At 52.9% G+C, this 27048-nt stretch overlaps 2 protein-coding genes across 2 annotated transcripts; both read left to right on the top strand.

The window, feature by feature from the left end:
- Window positions 1-915: 915 nt before the first annotated feature.
- On the top strand, window positions 916-12321 carry UNC119B (unc-119 lipid binding chaperone B). Its single transcript, XM_032472000.1, has 5 exons — window positions 916-1215; window positions 3782-3895; window positions 6503-6614; window positions 6744-6916; window positions 8790-12321. Exons 1-5 carry the CDS (start codon window positions 972-974, stop codon window positions 8900-8902), a joined length of 756 nt encoding a protein of 251 aa, XP_032327891.1. The 5' UTR covers window positions 916-971; the 3' UTR covers window positions 8903-12321.
- A 2138-nt stretch (window positions 12322-14459) lies between these two features.
- Window positions 14460-25636, top strand: ACADS (acyl-CoA dehydrogenase short chain). Its single transcript, XM_032471999.1, has 10 exons — window positions 14460-14681; window positions 15785-15948; window positions 22353-22502; window positions 22746-22857; window positions 23275-23426; window positions 23725-23895; window positions 23978-24115; window positions 24292-24387; window positions 24597-24653; window positions 24831-25636. Exons 1-10 carry the CDS (start codon window positions 14531-14533, stop codon window positions 24981-24983), a joined length of 1344 nt encoding a protein of 447 aa, XP_032327890.1. The 5' UTR covers window positions 14460-14530; the 3' UTR covers window positions 24984-25636.
- The last annotated feature ends 1412 nt before the right edge of the window (window positions 25637-27048 follow it).

Below are 27048 nucleotides of genomic sequence, written 5' to 3'. Positions count from 1 at the left end.
CAGCAAGGCCTGCATAAATCATGTCTTGAGGCTGACCATGGGGAGGGGCTGGAGTTTCACTTCGGCCTAAATCCAGATAAGAGGTGACATCAGACCTAGCAGACACACTTTACATCATTCAGGCCCAGGCCTCCAACACAGAAGAGTGTGAATCCACAATTTCTAGAGAAGGAGTCACTTAGGGGTAGGAGGGCAGCATTCTCCCCGCTCCCACCCACCTCCTCCAATTGGTGAAATCATAATTAATTTCCAAGGCTCAGTGCAGATGTCACCCCTATGAAGCCTCTCTCTGATCCCTCAGGCCCCTCCTGTGTACAGCAGTTAGCAGTGTGGTTTGTCTTCTAGTTCATTCGTACTTACTGGGCCGGTCAAGAGGAAGGACCACGTGATGGATTAGGTACTTCACCGTCTTTCCCAACAAAGTGGGAACTCCTATGTAGCGCGGTGCTCTTCTGGCCTGTCTTCACTCATTCATTCATTCAATCATTATTGAGAGCCTACCACGTGTCAAGCATTAGCTAGACTGCCGGAATACAGTGGTGAATAAAGTGGACCCAATTCCTGCCCTCTTTTGTATTCTTATATTTCCAGGAGCCTGGCCCAGCGTCTAGTCCAAAGCTCGCACCGTAGGGTTTAGGAATGGCAATCTAATTGGAAAGCTGCCTTTTCACAAGCAGTGCCTTCACTTACCTTCTAGGCTACAGATGAAAAAACATTTTCTCAAGATGCCTCATCTACAGTTTATATGACGGAAAAATCATTTGACCGTACGAAATATTTTTTAAACATTTAGTTTGACCTTGGGGGCTTGATGGAGAATCTGGAGCGCTAAAGATGCCCGCCACCTGGCTGGACCAACATGGGCGAGAGGCGGGGCGACGCGGCCCGCAGCCCCGCCCCGGCCCCGGCCCCGGCCCCGCTCTCCATAGTTACGGCGCTGCGGAGGCGGCGGCCATCTTGGCGGCGGAGCGATGAGCGGGTCGAACTCCAAGGCTGCGTCCGCGGGCTCGGCGGCTGGGCCGGGGGCGCTGGTGGCTGGCAAGGAGGAGAAGAAGAAGGCGGGCGGCGGCGTCCTGAATCGGCTGAAGGCGCGGCGGCAGGCGCCCCACCACGCGGCGGACGATGGCATCGGGGCAGCGGTCACGGAGCAGGAGCTGCTGGCTCTGGACACCATCCGGCCCGAGCACGTCCTGCGCCTCGGCCGGGTCACCGAGAGTGAGTGCGGGCCGGCCGCGCCCTCCCCTCGCGCCGGGTCCCGGGCCCCGGGTAGCCTTCAGCACAGCCGGCCGCACGCCGCTCGCCCGGCCCCGCGGGTCCAACCAGGCGCCCGCGGGCCGGCCAGGCCGCGCTGCCCACTGCTCCGCCCGGCCGGGTCTGCGCCCCCCACCCTCACCTAGACCTGGTTGGGACGGGGTTCTCCTTGAGCTTGACTGCTCTTCCCTGAATCCGGCCACGCCGGGCTTCCCCGTGACCGGTCCCCGCTGGGCCCTCAGGCCGGGCCGTTCTCAGCTGGATCTGTTCAGGTAGGGAGCCTCCTTAGCTTAACCGGATCCTCCCGGCCCTGGTAAATGGGCCGCTACTCCCTCATTCCTGGAAGCTGCCCCCAGCTGTTAGTGAAGTTCGTGCTCAGCCAGTCCCCCTCGCCTCGTCTGCTGCCAGCTTCTGCAGCCCTCTGCCAGTCCAGACCCATACCTGCTTTCTCGGCCTTTCCCTCCACTCCGGCCCCTCCCCCTTTCCCACCTGCCTTGGCCCCCTGCCTCTATGGGTCCCAAGCGTCCTGCTTTGTGTGCAGGTGGGCTCTTCCTCAGATACACTGCCGTAGCATTTCATGCCAATTTAAAACTGTGCCGCCTTAAAAAATAAATGTTAATAAAGTTTCACTTTATGTACAAAATGCAAAATGTGAATCCTGCTTTTGACACTTGTTCTAGTGAATTAAGAACATGGCAGGGTGTCAGAAATGCATTTCTTGCATAAAATGCAACCGTCCTTCATCTTTTCATTGATGGGAGGCGGGGTAGGACGTAATGATTGCCCACCCCCTGTCGTGGTTCTCTTCCCTTTTTCCGTACGTTTCTAGGCCAAGCCCTGACTTGATGCCCTTTTTCTTGCTGCTGTGTCCCCCTAAGAGTTTGCACTCAGTGGGTTAGACCCTGCTTGCCCCACCCATCCGCTCTGTTCTTCAGACCTAACCTTGACGCAGGAGCACTCCCTTGATGGATTTAGGCTGCTGTCCTGTTACCTGTTGCACTGATTGAGTCGGCAGCCCAGGGGGGCTCAGGTGTACCTCAGGGAGCTGGAGGCTGCTCCAGTGATTTGAGGATGGCAGTTTGCAGGGGGCGGGCCTTGGTCCAGCCTGTATGAAAGGGAATGCCCATCTCCTGAAATAGCTTTAATTTGATTTTGGGCATTTTCATAACTCCATTTTCCATCACTGTTTGAATTGGGACTGTTCTTTGCAGGCCTGAGTATATCTTTAGAAGGTCTTGCTATTCTGTTTCATTGAAACATTGTGAAAAAGCTGCTTCTGTTCTGACCCAGTTTTCATTTGGGGCTCAGGGTACAGAAATGCTTATCACCTGACCTCTCTAACCTCATGCTTTCTCCTGATATCGAGGGTGGATTAGGTCCCTCTAATGCCTGGCCCTAAGCAGCACTCTCGGTGGGCACTCAGTTCCTGTGTAGGAACTTGAGATTGGTGCTGTTACTCAAACCCACCTCAGCAGCTGATTGAAGAAAGTCACAGGTCAGAGCTTGGTGACCTCTGGATTTTGTTGTACTTCTTAAAGTCTGTTCGATTCAGCGTGCTATTTGAGTACCCTCTAAAGATACAGGACCAATCTCAGCCCTCTTACGAGTTAGAGAATAAACACTAGTGATCAAGTTTGCCGTCTTACTGGAGAGACAGTTTGTAAAACCTGAAACAACTAACCCAAGCAGGTAACATGAGATGAAGTGCCAAAGTGAGTTGTGGAGAAGATGCTGTTGGGAGTCGTGGTGGAAAGAAATCAGTGACATTTTTTGTGATCAGTACTGTTTCGTTTAGCTAACCGGACTGTCGTAGGCCCTGCTTCACTTTGGCCTTATGCCCTGCCGCCTGCCTGGGTGTGGCCCACCGCCTGATTCTGTGCAGCTCACAAGTTAGGAACGGTTTGTACCTTTTCAGATGGTTTGTAAAAAAACATCTTGGGACACATGGTTATAAAACATTCATATTTCGGTGTCTCTAGTTTTATTAGAATACAGCCACGCTCACTCATTTGTGTGTTTGTGGCTGCTTTCTTGCTACAGTGACAATTGAATAGTTGTGCCGGTGACTCATCTCAAAGCCTCAATTATTCACGATCTGGCCCTTTACAGAAAAAGTTTGCTGATCCCAGCTTCGTAATACAGTCAGCAGGCATGCACTGTATTAGCCATTAGATCAGGATACATGTTTATAAATGAATTTCTAAAAGAATTCTATCCTGTTGTGACATCTGGGTTAATAGGTCATGAAAGGTCTGCAGGCCGTTTTTGAGGTATTTCCAAAGAAATTCCCTATTACCACCCCTGCTCCTAAAGTGTCACGATAATCTTTCATCCAAACCAAGTCCATGCATTTTTTCTTCCTTGGATCCCCTAATTCTCTCCACACAACTTTTACTTATAAGAGGAAGCTTTGGGGGTGTATTTTAAGTAAATTACGTAAGAAAGAACCCTGAGTTTGCTTCGAAACTTGAGGAAGAAATGGTAGTTTTGGAGGGTCACTTAATGGCATTGGTTTCTCTCTCATTTTCAGGTTATTTGTGTAAACCTGAAGACAACGTCTACAGTATTGATTTCACTCGCTTCAAAATTCGAGATTTGGAGACAGGGACAGTGCTTTTTGAGATTGCCAAGCCTTGTGTTTCAGGTAGGCCTCAATACTGTAGCGCTCACTTGACAGTTGGAGCAAAAGGTCACTGAAGCTTCATTTTTGTGTGCATCCTGTGTCATGGACTCCAGCGAGGCCCGCTTCCATGCCTCCTGCTAATGCCTGGCCTGCAGGCGTGCTGGCCTGAAGCTGAGTGGAGAGGCTGATGTGCTTTGAGTATCTGCTCTGTGTTAATCACTGTGTTCCCCATCCTTCTGTTTACCTCAGCCTTTGTGATCCTCATACCCCTGTGGGGAGTTATCACCCTCATTTTAACAGATAAGGAAACAGAAGCCCCAAATTTCCAGGTGACTTTCCTAAGGTCCTGTGCTCTTTCGTCCTCCCATATTGCCTCCACTTAGGAAAGGAATCCTTGAAATTAAACTACAATGAGGAGAGCCTGCCTGAGCCTTGAGTCCTGGGGACGCTGAGGAGGGTGATACGGAGTCCAGTCCAGATCACGAGGCACGCTCTTTCCTCTAAGTAGCGTCTCAGACTTCCCAGAAAGCCGTAGTTTGGGTTTTAATGTCCACCATTTTCTGGATGAACAGAGACCCAGACCTGTGAATTCATCTACCTAGGACTCCTTAAGTCCGCTTTGAACGGGCACTTCCTGTGCTTGGGATACAGTCCCAGGGTGCCTGATTGCAAGACCTGGGACCACACGCAAGTCTTTGGAGCTCATCCCTGGAGATCTAGCACCCCCTGGAGTTAGTCTATTAGAACACCAGCCTATTAGAACATAGTCCTTCAGAGGATCCGCCGTGGTCTGTGTTAATAACTCTTTTTGCCAAGCTTTTCGCATCTGATTTGCTATTCAGAAAATGCCAGTAAATTTGATAAGATGGTTGTTAGTATCCCAGGTAATTCATGAGAAAGTTTCAGCTCATGTTTTTACACATTCACAGCTAGAGCGCTGGCCTCCTCGGCCCACCCCATGTTCTTTGTGTTGTCATGACCTCGTACTGACCGGGGCACCTGAGGGCTTGAGCTTATGGGTACGTGTATTGGGAGGGTCAGAGCCAGCCGGCTTCCTGGGTCTGTGCTGTTCACTCCCCTGGGCTGCACGTCCCAGTGCTTAGAATGTTCCAGGGACCGCCTGGGGCTACTTGAGGTGTGTGGATTTGGCTGAGTCTGGGCTCACAGTAGTCATTTCAGTACAAAACTGAACTGTCTCAAGGTCAACTGCAGATACTGTAAAAATACCTTAATTTTCAACCTGTCCAGTCTTGACCTTTAAGGCTCTTGATTCACTAAGAACATGCTCACACTGAACCAGTGCCCTCCTGTGGCACCTGTTCTGAGGAGTTCAAATCCCTGAGAAGATTGGGTCTGATTCTCTTTGCGTTGCATTGTTGGAGCCAGGGCTCTAGGGTCCCTCGCTTTGAACCCCTACTCAGTCTGGTTGCTCAGTTGCTCTTGGGCTTACCACAGGCAGAGATGTTTGACGCTAAAAAAGACTTCTTTGATACTGCACATATGCTCGGCTCAGACCTGGAAAAAATACCCTTGCTGGACACTGGGTGGCTGCTAGAAGGAACTAACTCCTTGCTCACGTTAGAATGGTTCTTGGATTAATTTTTCAAATCTTTCATTTCCTGTGCTGAGGATGGACTAGACCAGAGGCCATGGTTACCCTGCGGACCCTCACTCAGGCCCCACACATCGGTTCATGGCCCATCTGCCTCACCCTTTCCCAGGTGCTCGGAGTGTTGGGCCTGGGCTGGAATAGGCATTAGTCCAAGGACGTACAGTATCCCGAGGCTGTAGGTCAGTGCCTTCTGTTTAAATAGCAAAATTATTTCTAGGAATTTGTCTTTTCTGCCTGTCAGAAATTTTTGCATTCTTTGAAGATGCCTTTTGACTAATTTCAGCTTCTGTAGTCGCATTCTTTTGGTTAGCAGCAAGCAGTTTAACCTGATCAACAGCAGCCCTGGTCTGTATAACACAGACCACATCAGGGGCGCAGGACCCAGCCTGTGTTCCAGACGTCACTGTTACATACAGCCCAAGCCCCCAAGTTACATAAAAGGCAAAAAGCTTAGTGTTTAAGGACCTGCATTCAAATCCCTGCTTCCTCCATTTACTACAGGCAGACCTCATTTTATTGCACTTTGCTTTATAAACTGAAGGTTTATGACAACCCTGCATTGAATAAGTCTATTGGCATCACTTTTTCAACAGCTTCATTTTTTAATTAAGACATGTACATTGTTTTTTTAGATAGACGGCTGTTGCACACTTAATCGACTACAGTACGGTGTAAACATAACTTTGATGTGCACTGGGAAACCAAAAAATTCACGTGGCTGGCTTTATTGTGGTGGTCTGGAACTGCACCTGCAGTGTCTCTGAGTCTGCCTGTGTTTGGGGGACTTGGGACACGTCAGCGAAGTCTCTGAGCTGGAGCTTCCTGATGTGTAAAACAGAGACAACGCCTACAGGGGTGTTGGGATCCTGTGAGGTGTCCGCATGGGGTCCGGCATTACAGCGGGTTCACAGTGAGGCTTGGCCGGCCTGCTGTCGGTGTTGGGACTGCTTAGTGGTTGTGCTGTCTGGACTGGAGGTGCCGAGACGGTGCGCTCACGATTCGGTGTGCTCTTTCAGACCAGGAGGAGGAGGAGGAAGAAGCAGGAGGAGACATGGATGCCAGCGCAGGCCGCTTTGTCCGCTACCAGTTCACACCAGCATTTCTCCGCCTCCGGACCGTGGGGGCCACGTGAGTACCAGCAGGTCCTGAGGGGAGAGCGGCTGCTTGCTCACAGAGAAGAATGTTCTCAGTTGGGTTTGGGGTTGGCTCTAGAGGAGGGAGGAGGCAAAGTTGGGCTCACAGAGATTTATTTTGCAGGGTGGAGTTCACGGTGGGAGACAAACCTGTGTCAAACTTCCGGATGATCGAACGGCACTATTTCCGGGAACGCCTGCTGAAAACCTTTGACTTTGATTTCGGCTTCTGCATCCCCAGCAGTAGGAACACTTGTGAACACATCTATGAGTTTCCCCAGCTTTCTGAGGATGTCAGTACGTATCCCCTGAGTTTTACAGCAATCTGGATTCCTCAGGCTTGAAATCCATCTGGTCCAACGCCCCTGTTTTGCAGAGGAGGGAAATAGTGACATGACGCATCTCTAGTCATTTGACCTCAGGTTCCTGACTCAGGTTTCAAACTCTGGCTCTGCCTGGATGGGAGCACCGAAGGTTTTAGTGATACAGGCCTCCTGTTTAGATGCCTGCTGAGGGAAGGGGAGTGGCTGAGGGAGATAAGAGTAGGCCCAGTCCCTGATTAGATGCTCCGATTAGACACAGCACCTCTCCTGCCCACTGTCAGTCCTGGTGCTCACTGTGTTCTAGTCACCAGCTCCTGCTCAGCACTCTGTTAGCATTTGCTTTTTCCTTAATCAGAGCTGCATGTGAAACTGTGGGCTAAATAGAATTCTAGGTCTGAGGACCACCTCTTTCTCCTTCTCTGTTAAGTTGAAAGTTCACTTGGTAAACTGTTAGAATAGAGCCAGCAGGAATTAGGGAGCTGTTAGAGAATTTGGAGCAGGAGTGGCAGGATGGAAGCAGCGTCTTGGGAACAGTAACCCTGTGGTTCTGTGGAAGAGAGACTGGGGAAGGCGCCTGAGGGAGAAGGCTGGGCGAGGGAGGAGATGGACTTCCTGGCAGAGAAAGAACAGGTGGAATCAGTTCCCATGGCTTTGGTCTGGCTCTCTCATGTTAGCACCTGCTGCGAGGCATTAGGGAAAGTTGTTCCAGAACAATGAGGCTGTGGGATCCTGTGAATAGTGGTGGAGTTTAGTTGGATTGTGAGAAAGGGTGTACATGCACCGACTAGTCTTCTCAGAATGCCAGGTCCTTAAAGTTGTCATTTTCTGACAGGTGTTCTTTACTCACTTGGCAGTGCTGTTCCCAGGTCAGGTGAGGGTTGCTGAGAAGTGGGCACGGTGTTGACAGCAACATCTGACCCTGGCTTAAAGTCCTCTCCCCAGGCTGGGCTGGAATATGTGGATACTTGCGAGGAAAGATGACGTATAGCATTTCGAGTTTTTATCCAAGGCTCGTATAGCTTTTCTTCTTGAAACCAAATAAGCTGAAAGAGGGTGGGGGTCAGTATCTGGATATAAACTAAATAACTTGGCCTGGGTGGGTTCAAAGAACTTGAAACAGTCAATTCACCTTTTGAGAACTGTGGTGAGCAATAGCATTTCCTCCAGAGGATTCAAAATAGCATGTAGTCATCACCTCAAAACTGACCAGAGGTAGTGACTGTTAATTCCCTTGAGTCTCCAGTTATGGTTAACGAGGTCAGGGCAACTGCCTGAACAAACAGAAGATTTAAATCTTGATTCCCAAGACAAGCAGATCTTTTGCTGGATCATTTGCGAGTTAGTACCCTGAGCTGTCTCTGAAGAAGTCTCCTTGCCCTCTGTGCCCCTGTGCTGGCGCATGCCTAGGACTCCCTTGTCGGGGGCCTGTGGGAAGTGGGCACAGTGAGGCACAGCTTTCTGAGTGTCTGGAGGTGGGGAACAGACCAGAAGCACTGAGTAAACAGGCTGCCGTGGTATGTGTTGGCAGAAGGGTGAGCACACCTCCCTGGGGTTCTGATGAGCAGCGGGCTGGCGGTGGCTACAGAGGGCCGGGCCATAGAACGGGCTGCATCCTTCTGTTGAAGTGGATCGCATGTTCAGTTTGGGGGCCTCTGGGGTCCCCAGTTCTCCCCAGCTCTCAAGGCCTGTCTCCCTCTGTTCTGACCTCATTGTTCTAACAGCAAATACACATTTTTGGGAAGGGCTGGCTGTTGAATTTTAGAGGGGGTGCTAAGTTTTTTCCTCGTCTGGCCCACACGGCAGACTCACACATGAGTCTTTGCTTTTTCCCTTTCCCCCACTTGCAGTTCGTCTGATGATTGAAAATCCCTATGAGACCCGTTCTGACAGCTTCTACTTCGTCGACAACAAGCTGATAATGCACAACAAGGCTGACTATGCCTATAACGGGGGCCAGTAGCTGCGGCAGGAGCGGATGGGGAGGTGCTTGGCTGCGGCCCGAGGTCCTGGCACCCGGAGGCGGTTGAAGCTGCTGCCTGTCAACACACATCTGGAACCCGGCCCTAGAAGCCAAGGCTGGGGTGGCAGTTTTCTGCGCTCTGAGAGAGGGGCCAAGCAGTGCTGTGTTTCCTTCCCTGGTATTTTTTCTTCCCGTTTTTCCCTGTCCCTTAGGTCACAGAGGTACTACAGTAAAGTAAAAAATTAGGGTAAGACTCCTGGAATCCAGAAAAAAAGAAAGTTTATTTTCAGGTAGTCATCGCTCCTGGTTGTCCTGACAAGCCTGCGTCTCTCCAAGCACAGCTGTGCTGGGGAGAGAAGGCTCTTCTGCAGGTGCAGGGACGCCAAGCCTCCTGACTCGCGGGGCCACCATCAGCACACTCTGACCTCGGCCTGCACGTGGTCCTACAGCCGCTGGAGAGAAACTTGAAAAGGGACGGCAGGAAGGAGTGGTGCCCAGAGTGGAGGTGCTGGGCAGGCAGGGGGGCCAGACCAAGAGATCTTTATGCAGAAGCTGTTCATCCGTTGACGCCAGGGGGCGTAGCCTATCGTCCCGGGGCTGCACCGTGCTTCCAGCCTGGCAGCGCCTTCCAGCTCTCCTTCTGGAAGAAAGATGAGCTGGCTCTGCTTCTCCTGGCTCCTGACTTTTGAGTTTTTCCTGAAATGGAATGCGTCAGTTTTGCTCTGGGAACTGTAGTATCTCAAGGCCAGAGCAGGTCTCAGTGTTTTGGGTTTTTTTATTTCCAGGCTCTTTGAGGGGGAGGTTTTATAGAATGTCAGTGGTATTCCCAACGTATGTGATGTGTCGCTAGACTTCTGATAGTATTAACCAGGCTCATGTCCCATCTGCTTTTGTACTGAAGTAGTTCCTGGAACCATCCTGGCAGGTCAGACCTAAGAAATGTGTGTTCTGGTCCTTCAGACTGCCCGTTGGAATGGTTTTGGGTGTTGGGAACCGGGGAAATTAGCTGAGGTGGCCTGTCAGAAAGGTGTTTCTGAAATAGCTTTTTGCACATCCCTCAGACCCTCATTGGATAGACTCTCCCTGCCTCAGCTCCCTAGGGTTGCCTGGCTGTGTGGGTGGATTTAGGTGCTCAGCCCAAACTCCTGAGCCTCTGATGAGATGGTTGCTATGGCCAGGATTTAGCTTTGTTAGAAAGGTCACGGCAGGAAGGGCCCAGGTGTGTGCTTCTGTGACAGGAGAGCTGTCTCCCAAGGGGCTCGGGAGAAAGGCCAGCTGGGGCCAGGGGAAGAAGGGCCCGCACTTGGCCGCAGAAGGCCCTGTGCATTCACTCACTGACCAGTGCTGCTCCCTGTTTGGATTCTAGAGGGTGAATGGCCTTGCACCTTGGTCCAGTGCTTTGCGCCAGGCCAGAGTCCGGGCTGTACCAGATGCTGGCAGCTTGCTCACTGAGGAAACCCTGGTTAGTCCTGTGTGCTGGCGCTGGACCCAGCCCCTGAGGGAGAGGAGACTGAGCTCCTTGTGGGCTGCACATCCCCATATGGGGCGAATCCGAGAGCTGGAGTCGGCTACAAATCCAGGTGCCTTATGTGTGGCTCCGTCCAGATGCCGGCGGACGGACACCAGCACTGCCTCTCTCCCTTCTTTCTCACTGGGGCTCCTTTAACGGATTTGTGTTCATTGAGCTTCAGAATAGCCCCTTCTCTCTGTGACAGAAGCCCATTTGGGAGAATTTCTAATTCTTGAAATTTAATTATAACCTAGGTTGTGGTTTCTGGAGCTGCCTGGAGCTCTGCTCCGTAGCGCCTGCCTTGGAAACGTGTCTCAGGGCAGACCACAGCTTGTGCGCGGGTGGGCTGTCTCTTATCTGCAGTATTAGCTGTTGCTGAGAGGAGGCCCAGGAAGGCAGAGAAGGCAGGCATTCTGGCATAATAGTGCTGTATCCCTCTCCCCAAGAGCTCACCTCCATCTGACTGGAGACCATTTGGAGCCTGAGCGCTCGGTCTGCGCCCAGCAGGATGGGGAGTTGCCCTTCTCTGCTCCTGAGGTCTGGTGTTCTGTACCTGAGACTCTGCATTCGTGTGTCCAGCTAGGCATGAAACCTTGAGAAGCATTACAACTCTGAGGTGGTAACCAGCAGGGTAAGTTGGAAGTTCAAGCTTTGGTGTCTGAACTGGAGAGAGAGTTGGAAGTCACACTTTCTCTGAAAGTAGCTGAACTCATCAGAAGTTGAATCAGGAGGCCGTGTTATTAAGGAATCTGGGCCACTGGTAGCAGTTACCTTGTGGGTGATGCAATGGGAGGAAAAAACCTGCCTTCCTGGGGAGACCATGCCCTGAGAGGCAGCTCCTGGAGGGAACACATTCCAGCAGGCTGGCAGGCCCAGCTGGCGCCAGGGGGCCTGCTGCCTGCCCTCCCTCTCCCGTCCTGCTCCTGTCACTCTGCCTTGGAGCCTTGGAACCTCCTGGTAGAGCACCTCTCTTCTGTAGAGCAGTTGGGCTAAGATGACCTTTTGGCTTCTGCAAAGAAGATTCTGGTTTGTTTCATTCTATGTTTTAAAGAGTGAACAGAGGAAATATCTAAAAGTAGTTCTGGAATAAAATAGGTCATCCTCTCCTCATGTGTTAGCTCAAAGCTGTCTTGCAGTGAAGCAGTATTCAGGAGCATGGAAGACTTCCTGAAGACACCCACAGTCTTCGGGCCATCTGATTCTCAAATAGGGGCAGTGATTTGGGGACTCGGGTGATCCAGAGACTGGAGATTTTGTGTGGCAAAGTTGGGGGAATCTTCAACTTGTTTTTTCAGTTGAAGTGGGACTCGTTTCTGGAATGGATTTAATAGGCTGTGTCTAATGTACAAATTGGGTGCGTTTTGCCTTAGTAGGTCTTACCACCCTTGCTAGGCTCCCAGGGTACTCTTTTTTTTTTTTTTTTTTTTTTCCCTGTGTAAAGTCACTTTCTTCTGGTGGCCACTGTCACTATGACTTCAGTGAAGTTAGGGGGATGTGGACAGTTCTCAGAGTCACAGCACAGACTCATTGCCTGTGGGCGAGGATCCCGATGCAGAGGGTGCCGCTGTACCTGGCATAGGAGCTGGGTCATCGAATCATTGTGTTACTTACATTCCATGTTACAGGACGTCTTAGGAACAAGAAGGGTCCGGTGGAGGTGGATTTACCCCTTGTTGTACAAAGGATCATGTAAAGTCATTGAACTTGTGAAAGTCTATTTTTTTCTCTGTAAATCTATTTTTCACAGAATATAAGAAATGTCAGTGACCTGATCTGCCTTCCCCGCCTCCCCCAAGCTCCTCATTCCAGTTTGTATTGTCTTTGTGTCCAAAGTAAACTTAGGTGACTTATTTGTATAAAATGTTATTTTGCCACAAGAGACAGTAATAAAAGAAAGATTTTCACAGTATGTGTACCCCCTCTTGTCTCCTGACCGGCCCCTTGTGTCGGTGGGGGAGCAGGTATGGGGTGAGAGTGGGGGCGGGCTCAGAGTTTCTTTACATGGCCTTTACGTAAATACTGGTTTAATGAGCATAGCTGGTCTCTGGGGTCATTAGTGCATAGTATCGTGCTTTAGGCTTAATTTTTTTTGCTTTACATTTTGCTGGGGTGCTTTGAGAATTAAAAATGTATATACATGTTTTAAAGTTAGGTTCATTAAGAGGTATTTTAACTATACCTCCAAGAGTAAATTCATCTCACGTAAGAGTACAGTTTGATGAGTTTTGACAAATGGATTCCTGATCACAGTCATGATACAGAGCGTTTCCATCACCCCAGAAAGTTCTTTCAAGTTCCTAGTATTTGCAGCCACTTCCCTCCCTTCACCCCAGTCCCTTGTAACCATCTTCTGATTTCTGTCTCTATTGGAGAACTTGCACACTTTTAATATAAAACTTATATCCATGTTTGAGGTCACAAACAGTACCAGTTAAAAATAAATCTGTTTTAGATGGTCTGTGGCACCTGAAGGCCTCTGCCCACAAACACCACTCACTTATTTTCCCCCCTCTCCTGCTTTTTCCTCTTTTCTTCCACCCTGGGCTGGTGCCAGGTTGGGTGATGAAAGGTTAGGAAGCCTGGGATCATTTGCCAACAATAGTCATTTGTTGGCTTTACAGTAGTATGGATTTAGAGGCTTTCTTTTGAATGCATTTTTTTTTAATTGAAGTATAGTCAGTTACAGTGTGTCAACTTCTGGTGTACAACATAATGTCCCAATCAGGCACATATATACATGTATTTGTTTTCATACCGTTTTTCATTGAAGGTTATTATAAGATATTGAATATGGTTCCCTGTGCTATACAGAAGAAACTTGGCTTTTTATCTATTTTTACATATAGTGGTTAACATTTGCAAATCTCAAGCTCCAAAATTTATCCTTTCTTACCCCCTTCCCCCCAATAACCATAAGATTGTTTACTATGTCTGCAAGTCTGTTTCTGTTTTGTAGATAAGTTTATTAGTGTCTTTTTTTTTTTAGATTCCATATATGAGTGGTATCATATGGTATTTTTCTTTCTCCTTCTGGCTTATTTCACTTAGAATGACAATCTCCAGGTCCATCCATATTGCTGCAAACGGCATTATTTTATTTTTTATCGCTGAGTAGTTTGAATGCATTTCTTTTTTTAACTGCAAGGTAACATCAGAAAGACGTTGCCACATCTTTTGATTGATCTCCAGGAAGCAGAGCAAGTTCTTGAAGGAAGACAGAACTTCTGTCCTGTGGGTCGATGCTGGGCTGAGTTATGGGGGGAAAAGGCAGCTGGAGGGATGTGTGGGTGCCTGGGTGCACGTGGGTGGTATCCCGGAGCCTGGGGAAGTCTGACTCACACCTGTGCCCATGGAAGACCCTTGTTAGACAAGTGAAATCGCCATAGTTTTGGGAGGCAGGGTGAAGGCATCTTGATGGACACTGAGGACCAAATGCACGGCAGTAGGGTACAGTGCCCCCACTCCCGAGGGGGCTCTGCCCCACAGCTGGAAGTGAGACGGTGAGACCACATTGGATCAGGGAAGCAGCAGTGCCACCCCACCTTCACAACGTCCCATCAATCCAACTACCCGGGCTGAAGTACTGAGTACCAGAGCAAGACAAGATCCTTGCCCTTCTTGGAACTCACAGGCTGGTAGGGGACTTGATAAGATTTCAGACGATGCCAGGAATAAAACAATGGGATGGGAAGTGTGGGGCGGGGTGGAAACACTGGCCTCATGAGGTCGGGGCAGGCCTCAGTGAGTGAGGAAGGGAAGGAGCGTTCCAGCGAGGGTACGATGACCGCAAAGGTCCGAAGGGTGGAACCAGCTAGAGGTATTGGAGCTGCCATGTGAGGCTGGAGCAAGGACCGCAAGGGGGTGGTGGGCGTGGGATCAGGGAGGTAGGCGGGGGAAGGCTTATAGGGCTTTTTAGGCCACGGAATTGGATTTTAGGAGAGAGACGCCCACTCTCGAAAGGTTTTAGGATCGGAAGAGAACCGACTTCGGCGACTTCCGCAAATGCGCGGGAGAGTCTGGTTTTACCACCGGGGAGTGAAGCGGGTCCCACAACGACCCGAGGCAGACCGGACGTGAGCGTAGGACGGCCCCGCCCTGAGCCACGGTGGGCGAGGCCTATGACCTGCGCCGGCCCCGCCCCCGCAGCCTGGAGCCCACGCTGGTGGACCGAGGTGGCTGAGAGGAAGTCCGGCACTGTCAGGAGTATCTGGCTTCCGTCCTCTATGGCCGCCGCACTGCTCGCCCGGGCCTGCGGCCCCGTCCGCGGAGGTGAGTGCTCACCGGCCAGGGCTCCGCCGAGCGGGTACGGCTCCCGGCGGCTGGTCCTTCTCCGCGGCGGCCGGGTGGTGCCTACTCCGGGAGCGCGCGGCCTTTGCCCAGTTAGGCTGCTTCTCGCGCCTGCGTGGCCTGGGCGCCCGCGCCGACCTCCTACCCCCAGCTCCGTTCCCACTGCGGCATCCGCATCCCCCTCCCCTCATTGCACCTTCGGCGGAGGTTCAAGGTGCGCCCTTCTTCCTGTGCCAGGCCTGGGCTTGAACCCAGACTGCACCTGTGACCTTGAGCCAGACACGGCTCCTGTCAGCCTAAGCTGGCCCTTATGTAAAACGGCCACAGTAATGCATTACTGCTGTTCTTGTAAATACGTTATAGAGCGTTGAATCAGAGGGTGTGCGCAACACTTGGTACAATGCCTGGCATATTAACAGGTGCTTAGTGAGTATTAGAACTTGCAGGTGATTTCATACACTACCTCTCCCATCTTCCCATTTCTCTCCAGCTGTGGCAGCAGTGACACGTGGCCAGGGCTTCCTCTGCCTGGTTAAGAGCCACTCACCCTGAATAATAACAATAAAGGGGACCCTCATTGAGAGGTGTCTCTCCAGGCCCTGCACCAAGTGCTACAGTTAGTATCTCAGCCTCCCACCCCAGGAGCGAAATGCTGTTGGCCTCCACATTTTAGAGAAACCAATGAAGTTAACATCCTTGCCTGTGCTCTTACTGTTACTGGTGTTACACTGATGATTGAATGGGTTAAGTTGTACAAACTATTTAGCAAGCACAGTAAACATTCAGTTCTTTTCTAAACAGTGAGCTGCTGACATTTTGGGCCCATGATTCTTTGTCATGGAATCTGTCCTGTACAGTGTTTAGCAGTATTTCTGGTGTCTACCCACTCCACACAACCCTTCGGTTGAGACAACCAGAAATGTCTCCAGACGTTGCTAGTAGTCCCTGGGGGCACAAAATCATCTATGGAGGAGAACTGCTGAGTTAGTGGAACGCTATTATTATTATTATGGTTAATTATTAGTGTCATCACACAAGATCTCTCGCATTCCCCTTCTACTGACTCCTGTTGTTTTTGCTGGCAGCTCTCCGGCCTTGGGACTGGCGCCTCTTACATACCATCTACCAGTCTGTGGAGCTGCCCGAGACACACCAGATGCTACGTCAGACATGCCAGGACTTTGTGGAGAAGGAGCTCTTTCCCATTGCGGCCCAGTTGGACAAGGAACATTGCTTCCCGGCAGCTCAGGTGAGAGTTCCAACCTCAGCAGCCCAGGATGGGCTGTGCTCTCGGCTCCCAGACGACTGGTGACAGTGACAGCCAGAGTCACTGAGACTCCAGCCACAGAACCCTGAGGCGGGTTCCTGGGGCCCAGAAAATTCTCTGGAGGTTCCCCTGGTCCAGCATGAGGCCTAGAGCCAGGATTTGACTTCTGGAATAACAGCAGTAATGGCGGATGGTGGGTACGCGTCCTACGTACTGGGCATCGTGATGATGATGGTTAATGCTGACGGAACACTTCCCAGGTGCTCAGCACTGTTCTCAGCGCTGAGATGGGTTAGCTCATCTGCTTCTCCCAACAGTCTTCTGAGGTGAAGACGCCATTAATACAGACCCTGTTGTACAGTTACTGAGACTCAGATTGATGACAGGCTCAAATAATGTGCCCCAGGTCACGCAGCTAATGAGTTGCGGAGCTGAGACCAGAGCCCAAGTCTGTCTGGTGCCAGCCGCTGAGATCCCAGTCAGTGCCCTCCTTCCTGTGTCCTTGTGTCCGTCCATCTGTAATGACATGTTTGAGGTGTTCCTGCTGTATCCATCCCCTGGCTTGACAAGATGTCTTGCACACAGTACAAATATTCAGGAGATATTTGTTGTGATATTTGCGAAAGAACAAACCTTCCTGGCCTCTTCTCCACGTCTGTTTTCCAGTCAGAAGAATTCAGGAGTTGTGGTTGCCACTCACATGGCTCCTGGGCTTTGGGGCTCCTTCCCCCGCTTAGTGAATGTTACGTGTTCACAGTGGAGCAGGCCCTGGGCCTGGACTGGGAACACCCAAGGAGCTCAAAGTGGAGGAGGCAGGTGGCACTGTGGGCCACCCAGATCAGCTGGGCGACTTGTAGGTGGTAAGCATTGAACATGCGATATGTCATTTAGTCCTAAGGACATCCTGCCTGCAGCTTTAATCTCCATTTAGTGTCCTGGACGGCTTGCAAGATCACATGTGTCAAGTTCATGGTGACTGGTGCTTGAAAAACAGTCGCTACTAATACTGTTATTTTCATTACAGTCGAGAAGATGGAGGCATAGAGGGGTGAGGAGATTTTCCACGGTTTAGTGGACTATGGAGTTAGAATTCGGACCCCAAGTGTGGTTGGCTCGAAAGCCCCCCTCACCCCCTAGCCCCTGGTTGGCCCTGAGGCCCCGCTAGCAGGCTGGGAAGCCTCGTCTCGTTGGGATGTTATTGTCCAGGGCCTACACTACCCCTATATCCTCCATACGCACACTGCTGCTGCCCCCGAGCAGTTGTGCGCTGGGGCTTTTCCCGCCAAACGACACCCACTTGATTTATTTTTTATATGTTATTTCTGTACTCCCTCCAGTTATTTATGCTGTTACAGACACAGACTTGCTTTGGGCAAAAAAGCTGGCAGTAGAACCAGACTTTTTACCAGCAGACTCTTAACCAGCCCTCTGGCTTTGTAGTCTCTTACTTGCTTTTTCTGCTGAGGAATGTGCAAATAAATCCTGCCACTAACAGAAGTGGCAGAAGTGGGTATGGCAAGAAGCCCTCCTTCCCTTCAGGAATTTCTGGCACCCAGAAGCAGCAGAATCCTGGCTCAGTCAGGATTCACTGGAGGCAGAGTAGCGACAGATTAGTAGTGGTATCCTGTATTATCTCGGACAGGTTTTTTCCTGTCTGTATTCTCACCAGGTTATCAGGAGCCCTGCAGAGGATGAAGGGGCAGTTGTATGAGTTGCCCAGGGTGGTAGAGCTCAGAGAAACAGTGCTCCATTCCTTAATCTTGCCTGCACGAGCTGGACTCTTGAACTGGACTCTGGTTTTTGTTGGCTGATGGGATCCAGTGGTTACTCAGCTTTGTTTGTTTCCCTTGTCTAAGGATCAAACCCCGGTGGCATTTTGCTTTCATCACTGTCTCTGTTACTGTGGATGGTGCTAAGCTCTTAGTTACAAGCAGGAATCCAGGGCTTAAACAGGCAGAAGGATCAAAGAACCAGACACCCAGGTAATAGGGCAGGTTGCAAAATTCACAATAATGCCATTCGTGTTTTAAAATCATGCTAGTAATAAATGCAAGAGTAACTGTCATTTGGAGATAGTCCAGGCACTTATCCATTCCATCCTCAGCACAACGCTGTGAGGTGGTCACTTAAATGATCTCAGCTTTCAGACGAGGAAACGGGAGCCGGAAGTTATATTTCCTTTCTTTCTTTTTTTTTTTAATCCCTTAACAGAGGCACTGGGGATTGAACTCAGGACCTCATGCACGCCAAGCACACACTCTGCCAGTGAGCTCTACCCTCTACCCTCCCCTGAGGTTAGATTTCTTGCTCAGCAGTCACACAGCTGGGATCAGAAGAGCTAGATGTAGACTCAGAGCTAACCTCCAGCTACAGTAGTTGCTTAATTAGTGATTTCTAATATTATTTTCCCCTGAAGAATGTTTTCTGCCAAGAAAAGTGGGTTTACTGGGGCAAGGCTCAAGGGTAGAAGAGCTGAGAGGTGGGCAGTCCATGAATGAGGTAGAAGGCTAGTGCCAGTTGCTGTCCCCTTGGCCAGTTTTGTTATCTGAATTGAACTTTAGTCTTTGTGTCCAAATCAAAAAAAAAAAAAAAAAAAAGATAGAAAAAAGAAAGAAAGGAACAATTACAGATTTACAATGCTAGTTGTACAGGGAAATAGGAAATAGGATGGTGTTTCTAAACCAGTTTTGGACTCCGGAACCTGGAAATGTACATGTGTGTATTTATATGTATAAAACTGAACCCAGTTTCTGCTCCTTTACTCAGTGAATATTTACTGAATAACTTTAATGTTTCAGGTGCAAAACCCACTTTTTCTCCTCTTGCCCTGTCTCAGATGGTAGCCACTGAGAAATCATTTTTCTCTTCCTTGTGCACACAGACTCTTGTTAATTCCACCCTTTGGGCGCCCCTCCTCCCACTTCTCCCAGCGACAGTTCATCTCTCTGTGTTCTGGCAGTGGTCCGTTCATAATCTCTAAGTCCCTGGGTGTGTTTATCACCCGATCATGTCCTATGTCACAGTCATTTCCAGCAGTCAGCTTGCTGAAGGCGGGATCAGTCTTGTTCATGCTTGTTCCTCCCTGTCCAACACAACACCTCACACCCAGTGAGCGCTTGGCCCTCACCAGGCGTTTGCTGAATTCTGTGGACGCCATCCTGAGTGTCCTTAATGTGCCAGCACTCAGCACACACCAGCACAGAGTGGGGACCGGGGAGGCGGCTCCCAGGGCCTCGTCCCCTCGAATAAACAGCAAATCTCCACCAAGTTAGGAAATGTGATTCTCTCAAGGGAGTCCGTTTTGACTCTAGTGAGCATGGGCACCCTCAGGATAAATTTGATTTTTTTAAAGACGTGCGCTTTTGAAGCCACTCTAAAGCACCCTGTGTATCCGGAGTACCCGCTACAGGTGTCCCAGATATGAAGGCAGCAGGCACTGATGGCTCGCTCTGCTGAGAAAGGGGTCTGGTTCTTTCTCACATTTTCTCTTGGGAGTTTAGGGACCACTAGGCTTAGCCTAGTCAGGGATGCCTGTCCTCTAGATGCAGATGTGGTTCCTGGGTCACAGACGCAAAGGACCGAGAGTCACCCCCGTGGGTGGTAGCTCTGAAGGTCAGGCTGCTCGGATGAAATATTAGGGAGCCAGGCTGCTCTTAGCCGGTCACCATCAACGTGCTTGGACCAGAAATGCTTTGTAGAATTGGGCGTGCTTTTTTTTTTTTTGCTGCTTTTTATTTTGTTTTTGTTTTCCTCTTTTTCATCATATTGTCTCTCTTCCCCACTGCCATTCGGGCTCCAATTTTTTTTTTTCTAGAACATTCCTGCGGCTGGCCATGGCATGCTGCCAGAGATCTCGAGCTGTATTTCAGAATGGGAAAGGTTGGGGGAAACAGCATGCTCGTGAAGTCGCTTGGTGCTGTAGTTGTGAACTACAACTTGGTACCCTGGCCCAGAGCCGGAGGGCGGCGGTGGTAACGCAGAGGGACGGTGAGAGACGGTGCCGGCCGGGAGCTCGCAGCCCCGAGGTGCCCTGACTCTGAGGGTCCTGGGCGTGATCCCCGTCCGTAAAAGGAAACCAGGGTTCTCCTCGTTCTGCCTGCACTCCCTCCACCTGGGAGTTTTTGTTCCCTTTCTGTGTCTTGGGGTGAAATGGAGTCACAGTGCGATGGGCTAATCTGTCGTTTATTCCGGGGTTGGGTTCTGAAGCTACAGGGTGAGAAGGAGGGCATGTCCTGGTGTCAGGGAGACACTGGGAGCTTTTTTTAGCTCAGTCGGTTGTGCTCTTTGGCCAGAGAAAGCCCGTCCGTGAGGTTCCTGCCTTGGCCTGAGCCTGACTCTTGGGCACCTACGTGTCTGGCACCTGGTTCCTGACCCAGCACAGGCAGCCCTAATGAAACACTCTTCACCCTAGAATAGGTTTGTTGGATGTCCAAAGCCTGGGCTGCCAAGGTGTTCTGTTCCAAGGCCACGTGTCTACTGGCCCTGGGCTCCGAGTCCCCAGGTCCTGTCCGGAGCACAGCGCCGTGTCAGCTGTGCTCCGCTTTTGGCTCCCACCGCCTCGTTGACTCCTGCCCGCTGAAACCATGCAGGTTTTCTGAGCAGCCTCACGCCCACATCCCCCAGGTGTGTGGTGACCACAGAAATTTTTTTTTTAAGTGATTCTCCAAATGGCACAACCCTGGTAGTGGACTTCCTCTCACTGCTGTGATACATTACCCCAGCTTCAGTGGCTTAAAACAGGACACGTTTATCATCTAACAGTTCCTGGAGGCCAGAAATCCAGAGTGGGTCTCACTGGGCTAGAGTCAAGGTGTGGGTGGGGCTGTGTGCCTTCTTGGGGCGAGTCTCTGAGGGAGAACCACTTCCCAGCCTTTTCCAGCTTCTGGAGGCTGCCTGCCTCCCTTGGCTCCTGGCCCTGCTCCAGCCAGCCTCTGGGTCACTCCAACCTCGGCTTCCACTGTCCCATCTCCTTCTCTGCCCCTTCTGTCTCCCTCCTTCCCTTATGAGGACCCTTGTGATGACATCAGGGCCCCTCTGGATAATGGAGGGCAGTCCCCAGTCTCAGGTTCCTCAACTTAATCTCATCCACAAAGTCCCTTTGCCCCATGAAAAAAGCAGTTTCAGAGAGGGACACCAATTATTATGGAAGCACGGCAGGTTCCCAGGTGCCCCTCTTCCAGACATCACTGCCGAGACAAGAGCTCGTCAGACGCTTAATGACAGCGAATGCCATTCACTGATCAGTCACCCTGGGCCAGGCACTGGGCTCGGTGTTTTATATATGTTGTCTCAGTCAGTCCTTAAAATAGTTCCATGAAGTAAGTCCTCTTTGGGGAGGGGGTGTAAAACTTATAATCACAGAAGTAATGTTAATTATAGACAAATGAGAGAATACGGCAAACTTTGTTGATTTATTTCACTTAAGTCAAAATAGTCTCAGAATATGGTTACAGGAATCAAATGATATAAAATGATTTTCTAATGAAAAGGGACCTTCTCCCTTCTCCCCTAGCCTGCTCCCTAGAGGCCATTGGTTTTTGTTGTTTCTTCTCGAAGCTCCGTAGGCTCTGTCGTGGTCCCTGTTTCCTGGTCGTCTCACCTCCCCAAGCTCCGGTCTCCTCATCTGTGACATTGACTCAGCATTGTTCTTGCAGAGTGTTTGGCATATTGAAGGCACTTGATAAGTAACTGTTACCACTACTGACATTCCAAATCAGAAATTCCAAGCTCTTTTCTTTATGCATTCTTTCACTGGCGTTAGAATATAGCAGTTAGCAAAACCCCACAGTCTTTGCCCGTGTAGCCAGGGGGAAAGATCTTAAAATAATCACATGAAGAAGTGTGAAATTTCAGCTGCACAAGCACCTCGGAGGAGAGGCACACCTACTGAGGTCAGAGATGGGCGCCCAGAGGAAGGGATGCTTAAGCTGAGATCCAAGGGCAGGAGGAGATAATAACTAGCTGATAAAGGGCATTACTGACAGGAAGCAGCATGTGCAAAGGCCCTGTAGTGGGGAGGGTAGTGTGTGGTGTGTGTAAGGGACTGAAAGAAGGTCAGTGTGGTGCTGCCCTGCCCTGTTCTGCTCCTTCCCTTGGAGGCTTCTGAAGGCATTTTGTGCCTTATGCCTGCTCAGTGGCTGTGGCTGTGGACACAGAGGTGAGCTCAGGCGGGAGTATGAGGACAGGACAGCTTGAGTGAATGGTACTGTCATGCAGACTCAGCGTCTTCAGCCTCAGGGATCCCGGGTGGGTGGATGGGGCCACGTGACCTGAGTTTCTGCAGGCGCTGGGTCCGGGGGAGGGGGTGCAGGAGGGTTTGGGGTTGGACAGGGTGGGCACCAGCCCCCAGCAGCTGCCCTGGCTGTGACATCCTCCCCTGGGGCCAGGTGAAGAAGATGGGTGAGCTGGGGCTCATGGCCATGGATGTGCCCGAGGAGCTGAGCGGTGCTGGCCTCGATTACCTGGCCTACGTCATCGCCATGGAGGAGATCAGCCGGGGCTGCGCTTCCACCGGCGTCATCATGAGTGTCAACAACGTGAGTCTCCTGCCGGGGCCCTGGATACACCGGTGGTGGGCAGGCCCTTGTGGGCAGGTGGGCCCTCTGCCACGAAGCCCAGCGTCCGGGGCACAGCCTGGCCTTGGTTCCCAGCCCCTGACCACCGCCTCTGGACCTGGTCCTTCCCATGGGCCCCTGGAGAGCCTCGGGTCGGGGTATGCCGCAGGCCAGCAGGTGTGCTGGGCTGCAAGGCCTCCAACCGCCCCCCGCTGTCCTCCCTAGTCCCTCTACTTGGGGCCGGTCCTGAAGTTCGGCTCTGAGAAGCAGAAGCAGCAGTGGATCACTCCTTTCACCAGCGGCGACAAAATTGGCTGCTTTGCCCTCAGTGAACCAGGTACCATGGTGGAATGGTGGTCTGCCCCCTTACCTCAGAATCGGAGTGGCCGACTAAGGCCGGAGCCGGGCTGCCCGGGGCAGAGGCTTACCCGGCTCGGCTGCTCCTTGCTTCCTGGGCAGGAGGAGCGGGGAGAGCAGGTTGAGCTCCGGTTGCTGGGACCTGCCCAGCTGAGCTGGAAGGAGGGACCTGGGCTCTGGGGTCCCTTTGGCTTGAAGACACTCCCCGCCACACCCCAGCCCCGAGAGCTCTTGGAGCTGGCACCGCCCTTGAGCCTTCTCTTGGGAGCCAGACCCTGATCCTCTGGACTGGGGTCTGGCTCACCAGCTGAGGGTGAGGCTGGTTCCCCGGGTGAGTTGGTGGCAGTGCTCTGGGGGTGGAGGCAACAGGGGGAATCTGAGTCTAAGTGTGGGGCAGGGAGTGGCAGCGACGCGGGAGCCACTGTCACCACCGCCAGGGAAGACGGTGACTCATGGGTCCTGAATGGCACCAAAGCCTGGATCACCAACGCCTGGGAGGCCTCAGCCGCCGTGGTCTTCGCCAGCACGGACAGATCTCTGCAGAACAAGGTGGGAACCCGAAAGGGGGGGGTCAGTGAGACGTTCAGGGTGTCTGGATCCAAATCTCTCTGGCCCTATTGAGCTGTTCCTGCTCTGAGATACCTCTCTGTGGCCCTCTCCCTCCCTGGGCTGCTGGTGGCCTGGGGCAGAGTCTGCACCTTCCCAGAGGAGCCAGCAGAGGGCGTCTCGGCCCAGGTTCTGGGGGAGATGGAGGGAAGGGACCAGAGTTTGTGTCCCTGGTGGTCCGTGTGAGGGGCGTGGCCTTGGGTAGCCTCTGAGAGAGTCACTGGGTGTGTTTGCCCTTCAGGGCATCAGTGCCTTCCTGGTTCCCATGCCAACACCTGGGCTCACGCTGGGGAAGAAGGAAGACAAGTTGGGCATCCGGGCCTCGTCTACCGCCAACCTCATCTTTGAAGAGTGTCGGATTCCCAAGGACAACCTGCTGGGAGAGCCGGGGATGGGCTTCAAGATCGCCATGGTGAGCCGGCCAGCGGGTTGGGGACCCTGGGACGAGGCCCTGGGGCCTGGCTGGCCGACCACTGACTGGGCGGTCCTCACAGCAAACCCTGGACATGGGCCGGATCGGCATCGCCTCCCAGGCCCTGGGCATCGCCCAGGCCGCCCTCGACTGTGCTGCGAACTATGCGGAGAACCGCGAGGCCTTCGGGGTGCCGCTCAGCAAGCTGCAGGCCATCCAGGTGAGGAGGCGGAGCCTTGCCTAGATACTGGAGGGAGGGGATTCTGGCCTTTCCTCTCTGCCGCCCAGACAGCTTTCACCAGCTCCCATGTTCTCCGCCCTCCTCCCTCCTGTCCTTGCAGGGAGTGTGGAGGGGGGACGACCACTGACTGGTGGGGTGGGGCGGGGTTGTTGCAGTTCAAGTTGGCGGACATGGCCCTGGCCCTGGAGGGTGCCCGGCTGTTGACCTGGCGTGCTGCCATGCTGAAGGATAATAAGAAGCCTTTCATCAAGGTGCCTGCTTGGCTGGGGTGTACCCGGGCACAGCCCAGGGCTTTGGTGGCGGAGGGACTGAGGGAGATGCCCTGGGTGGGGTCCCAGTTCCTTGCGCCCCTGGCTTTATTGCTTGAGGGGCAGCTCTCCCAGGCCCACCCTGCTGTGGGGCCAGGTGCTGGGGCTCCCCTCCAGGCAGGGTGTGTGACACCACCATTCCCTTTGGTTAGGAGGCGGCAATGGCCAAGCTGGCTGCATCAGAGGCCGCAACCAACATCAGCCACCAGGTGAGTGTCCCCAGTACGTGGGCCAGGTGCCTGGGCAAGGCCCCGAGGGTGAGTAGCAGTGAGTGTGCCAGCTGCCCCTCCCCCAGTGGGTCCTTCTCTGTGGCTGGTGCTGCCCTGTCTTTCTTTCCCCACCCGGTGAGGGTCTTCTCCTCCTGAGTCCCCTGCCTTCCACTATAGGCCATGCAGATCCTGGGTGGCATGGGCTACGTGACCGAGATGCCGGCTGAGCGGCACTACCGTGATGCCCGCATCACCGAGATTTACGAAGGCACCAGTGAGATCCAGAGGCTGGTGATCGCCGGGCACCTGCTCAGGAGCTACCGGAGCTGAGCCCTCTGTTGGGCTTACCAGTGCCCACCGGGAGCCACACCTGCCTGAGGACCGTAGGAAGGTGGGGTGGGAACCCCGTGGCCTTCACCCTGACTCCCAGGCAGACTGTGGGGCAGAAGGGCGGGGGCCACGTCTCCTCTTGCTAGGACCCAGAGAGGGCCCAGCCCCTCCGGGTGGACCTTCTGCCCTCACCTCCCTCCCCTAGACCAAACTGCCTGGGTGTACAACTCGGAGAAAAGAAGGCAGGGCTGTGACCTGGGCTCAGGACACCCATCTTCAGCTCAGTTTCTTGGCTTCGCTCCCTCCCACCCACCGACTGTGCCTTATTTCCTTTATCCGGTGGCGGGGCCGTGGGAAGAATGAAATGACCACTCATGGACTCCCCTGTTCTGTGGGTCCTGGTGCTCAGCTGAGACCGCTCTTGGCAGTGTCTGCTCTTTCCCCTGAGGTCAGGGGTGAGGAGGTGTGGGGTGGGGGCCAGAATGACCAGGCCTTGAGGCCGTCTTGGGGCTGGGACTTTGTGGAAGCCCCCCTGTGCCTCATTAGCCTGTTCTTTGTCAAGTATAAGTGAGTGCAGGTGGGTGGAATGATTCGTGCTTTGGGATAATCATGTGTGGCAACCGAGTGTAAGTAATAAAGCGTACCTGCCCCCAGCCCTCGTTTCCTTGCTTGAGTGCTGCTGGGGAGGGAAAGACGGGCCTTTAACCTGCTCTCCTACACACCCCACCCTGTGTGAGTCTGTGCGCCCGGCTGCCGCAGGAGAGCCCATCTCCACCCCAGGAGGGCTCCAGCATGAGGGGTTGATGAAGCTGAGGAGTAAGGAGCTGGGTCCTCTGGGCGAGGGGGTCTGGGAGAGTGACTGCCGAGCAGGGAGGGCCGGCCAGTGCCTGTGGGCCCAGCTTCCAAGCAGGAGGATGGAGGATGCCAGATGGGCTAGGGGTGGAGGCTGGGGAAGGAGCAAAGCTGAAAATGGCCTGCAACCGAGGCGCAAGGGAATGGAGACCTTAAAAGCATCCGTTTTGCTTACTATTTGTCGCCTGAGGGCTGGCAAGGAGTCTGCAGTGAGAGGGACCTGTTACAGAACGGGACTCAGGCCTGCTCACCCAAGGTGCAGCAAAGCCCATCTACTGACAGCAGGTTGTGGTGGAGAAAGTGCAGCATTTATTGCAGGGCGCCCAGCAAGGAAGCGAGAGAAGCCTCAGATCCACTCTGATGTGGTCTTTGAGTTAAGGGTTGTTCTAAAGGGAAGAACAGAGGCTGGGATTAATCATTGTGGGAGTCAGGGAATAAAGTTTTGGGTAGAGAGATTAATAATAAACTCAGGAAGGGAAGTTGGTTTTGGGGGGACTCGGTTTCAGTCCAGGTGCCAGCGGGGCTGGCTTTGGGCCAAGGGTCCTCTGGATCCGGGGCCCTCGCTTTTAACCGCTGCGGCCCAGCGTAGAGAGTGGAGCTGCTGGAAGGGAAAATGGAAAAGGAGTGAGAGAGACCAACCCCTAGGGCCGCCGCTGTACGCGGGTTTCCGGGCCGGGCGCCGCCCCGCCGGGGGAGGCAGCCTCCAGCCCGGCCTCCCGGGCCCAGGAGAGGAGGCTCCCCAGCTCCCCAGCTCCCCAGCGAGCGGCTGGCTGGGGCGCACGTGTCTCCGCGGCACGTGCTGTTGTGGGGCGGGGGGGGGGGGAGGGGGCGGGGCGGGTCGCGGCCCGCAGGGCAGAGGCGCTGCGCGCTAATCGAGACCAGGTGTCCCCCGCTGCGCAGCCGCGCGGGGCCAGGATGGGCAACAGGTGCGGGATCCTGCCAACGAGACGCGGCCGGGCGCGGGCGGGCAGAGAGCGCTCTCCCGCTGCCTGGAGGTCCGGGCGATCTGCGCCTCCTCCTTCACCAGGTAAACACCCAGCTTTCACCTCTGGGGGGCCCTGGGTGCAGGTGGAAGGTGCGGGGAGTAGGCTGGGATCAGGGCTTCTCCACACCCTCCCGACCCTGAGCAGCCTGGGTTGACTCATCCCACCTGGGAGGCAGGGGAAGGACAGGCTCTCCTTGAGCCTTTGATCCCAGAAACACGGGGAGGAGG

Source organism: Camelus ferus, chromosome 32 (genome assembly GCF_009834535.1).
Source record: "Camelus ferus isolate YT-003-E chromosome 32, BCGSAC_Cfer_1.0, whole genome shotgun sequence".
In the NCBI taxonomy this organism is placed as follows: domain Eukaryota; kingdom Metazoa; phylum Chordata; class Mammalia; order Artiodactyla; family Camelidae; genus Camelus; species Camelus ferus.
The sequence above is the reverse complement of the archived record's forward strand: the minus strand, read 5'-3'. Positions and strand labels throughout refer to the sequence as shown.

Coding starts and splice junctions, on each gene's coding strand:
- ACADS (XM_032471999.1), top strand. CDS start 14,531: ATGACCTGCGCCGGCCCCGCCCCCGCAGCCTGGAGCCCACGCTGGTGG. Junction 23,427..23,724: donor ACAGATCTCTGCAGAACAAG/GTGGGAACCCGA, acceptor TTTGCCCTTCAG/GGCATCAGTGCCTTCCTGGT. Junction 23,896..23,977: donor TGGGCTTCAAGATCGCCATG/GTGAGCCGGCCA, acceptor CGGTCCTCACAG/CAAACCCTGGACATGGGCCG.
- UNC119B (XM_032472000.1), top strand. CDS start 972: ATGAGCGGGTCGAACTCCAAGGCTGCGTCCGCGGGCTCGGCGGCTGGG. Junction 3,896..6,502: donor TGCCAAGCCTTGTGTTTCAG/GTAGGCCTCAAT, acceptor GTGCTCTTTCAG/ACCAGGAGGAGGAGGAGGAA. Junction 6,917..8,789: donor CCAGCTTTCTGAGGATGTCA/GTACGTATCCCC, acceptor CCCCACTTGCAG/TTCGTCTGATGATTGAAAAT.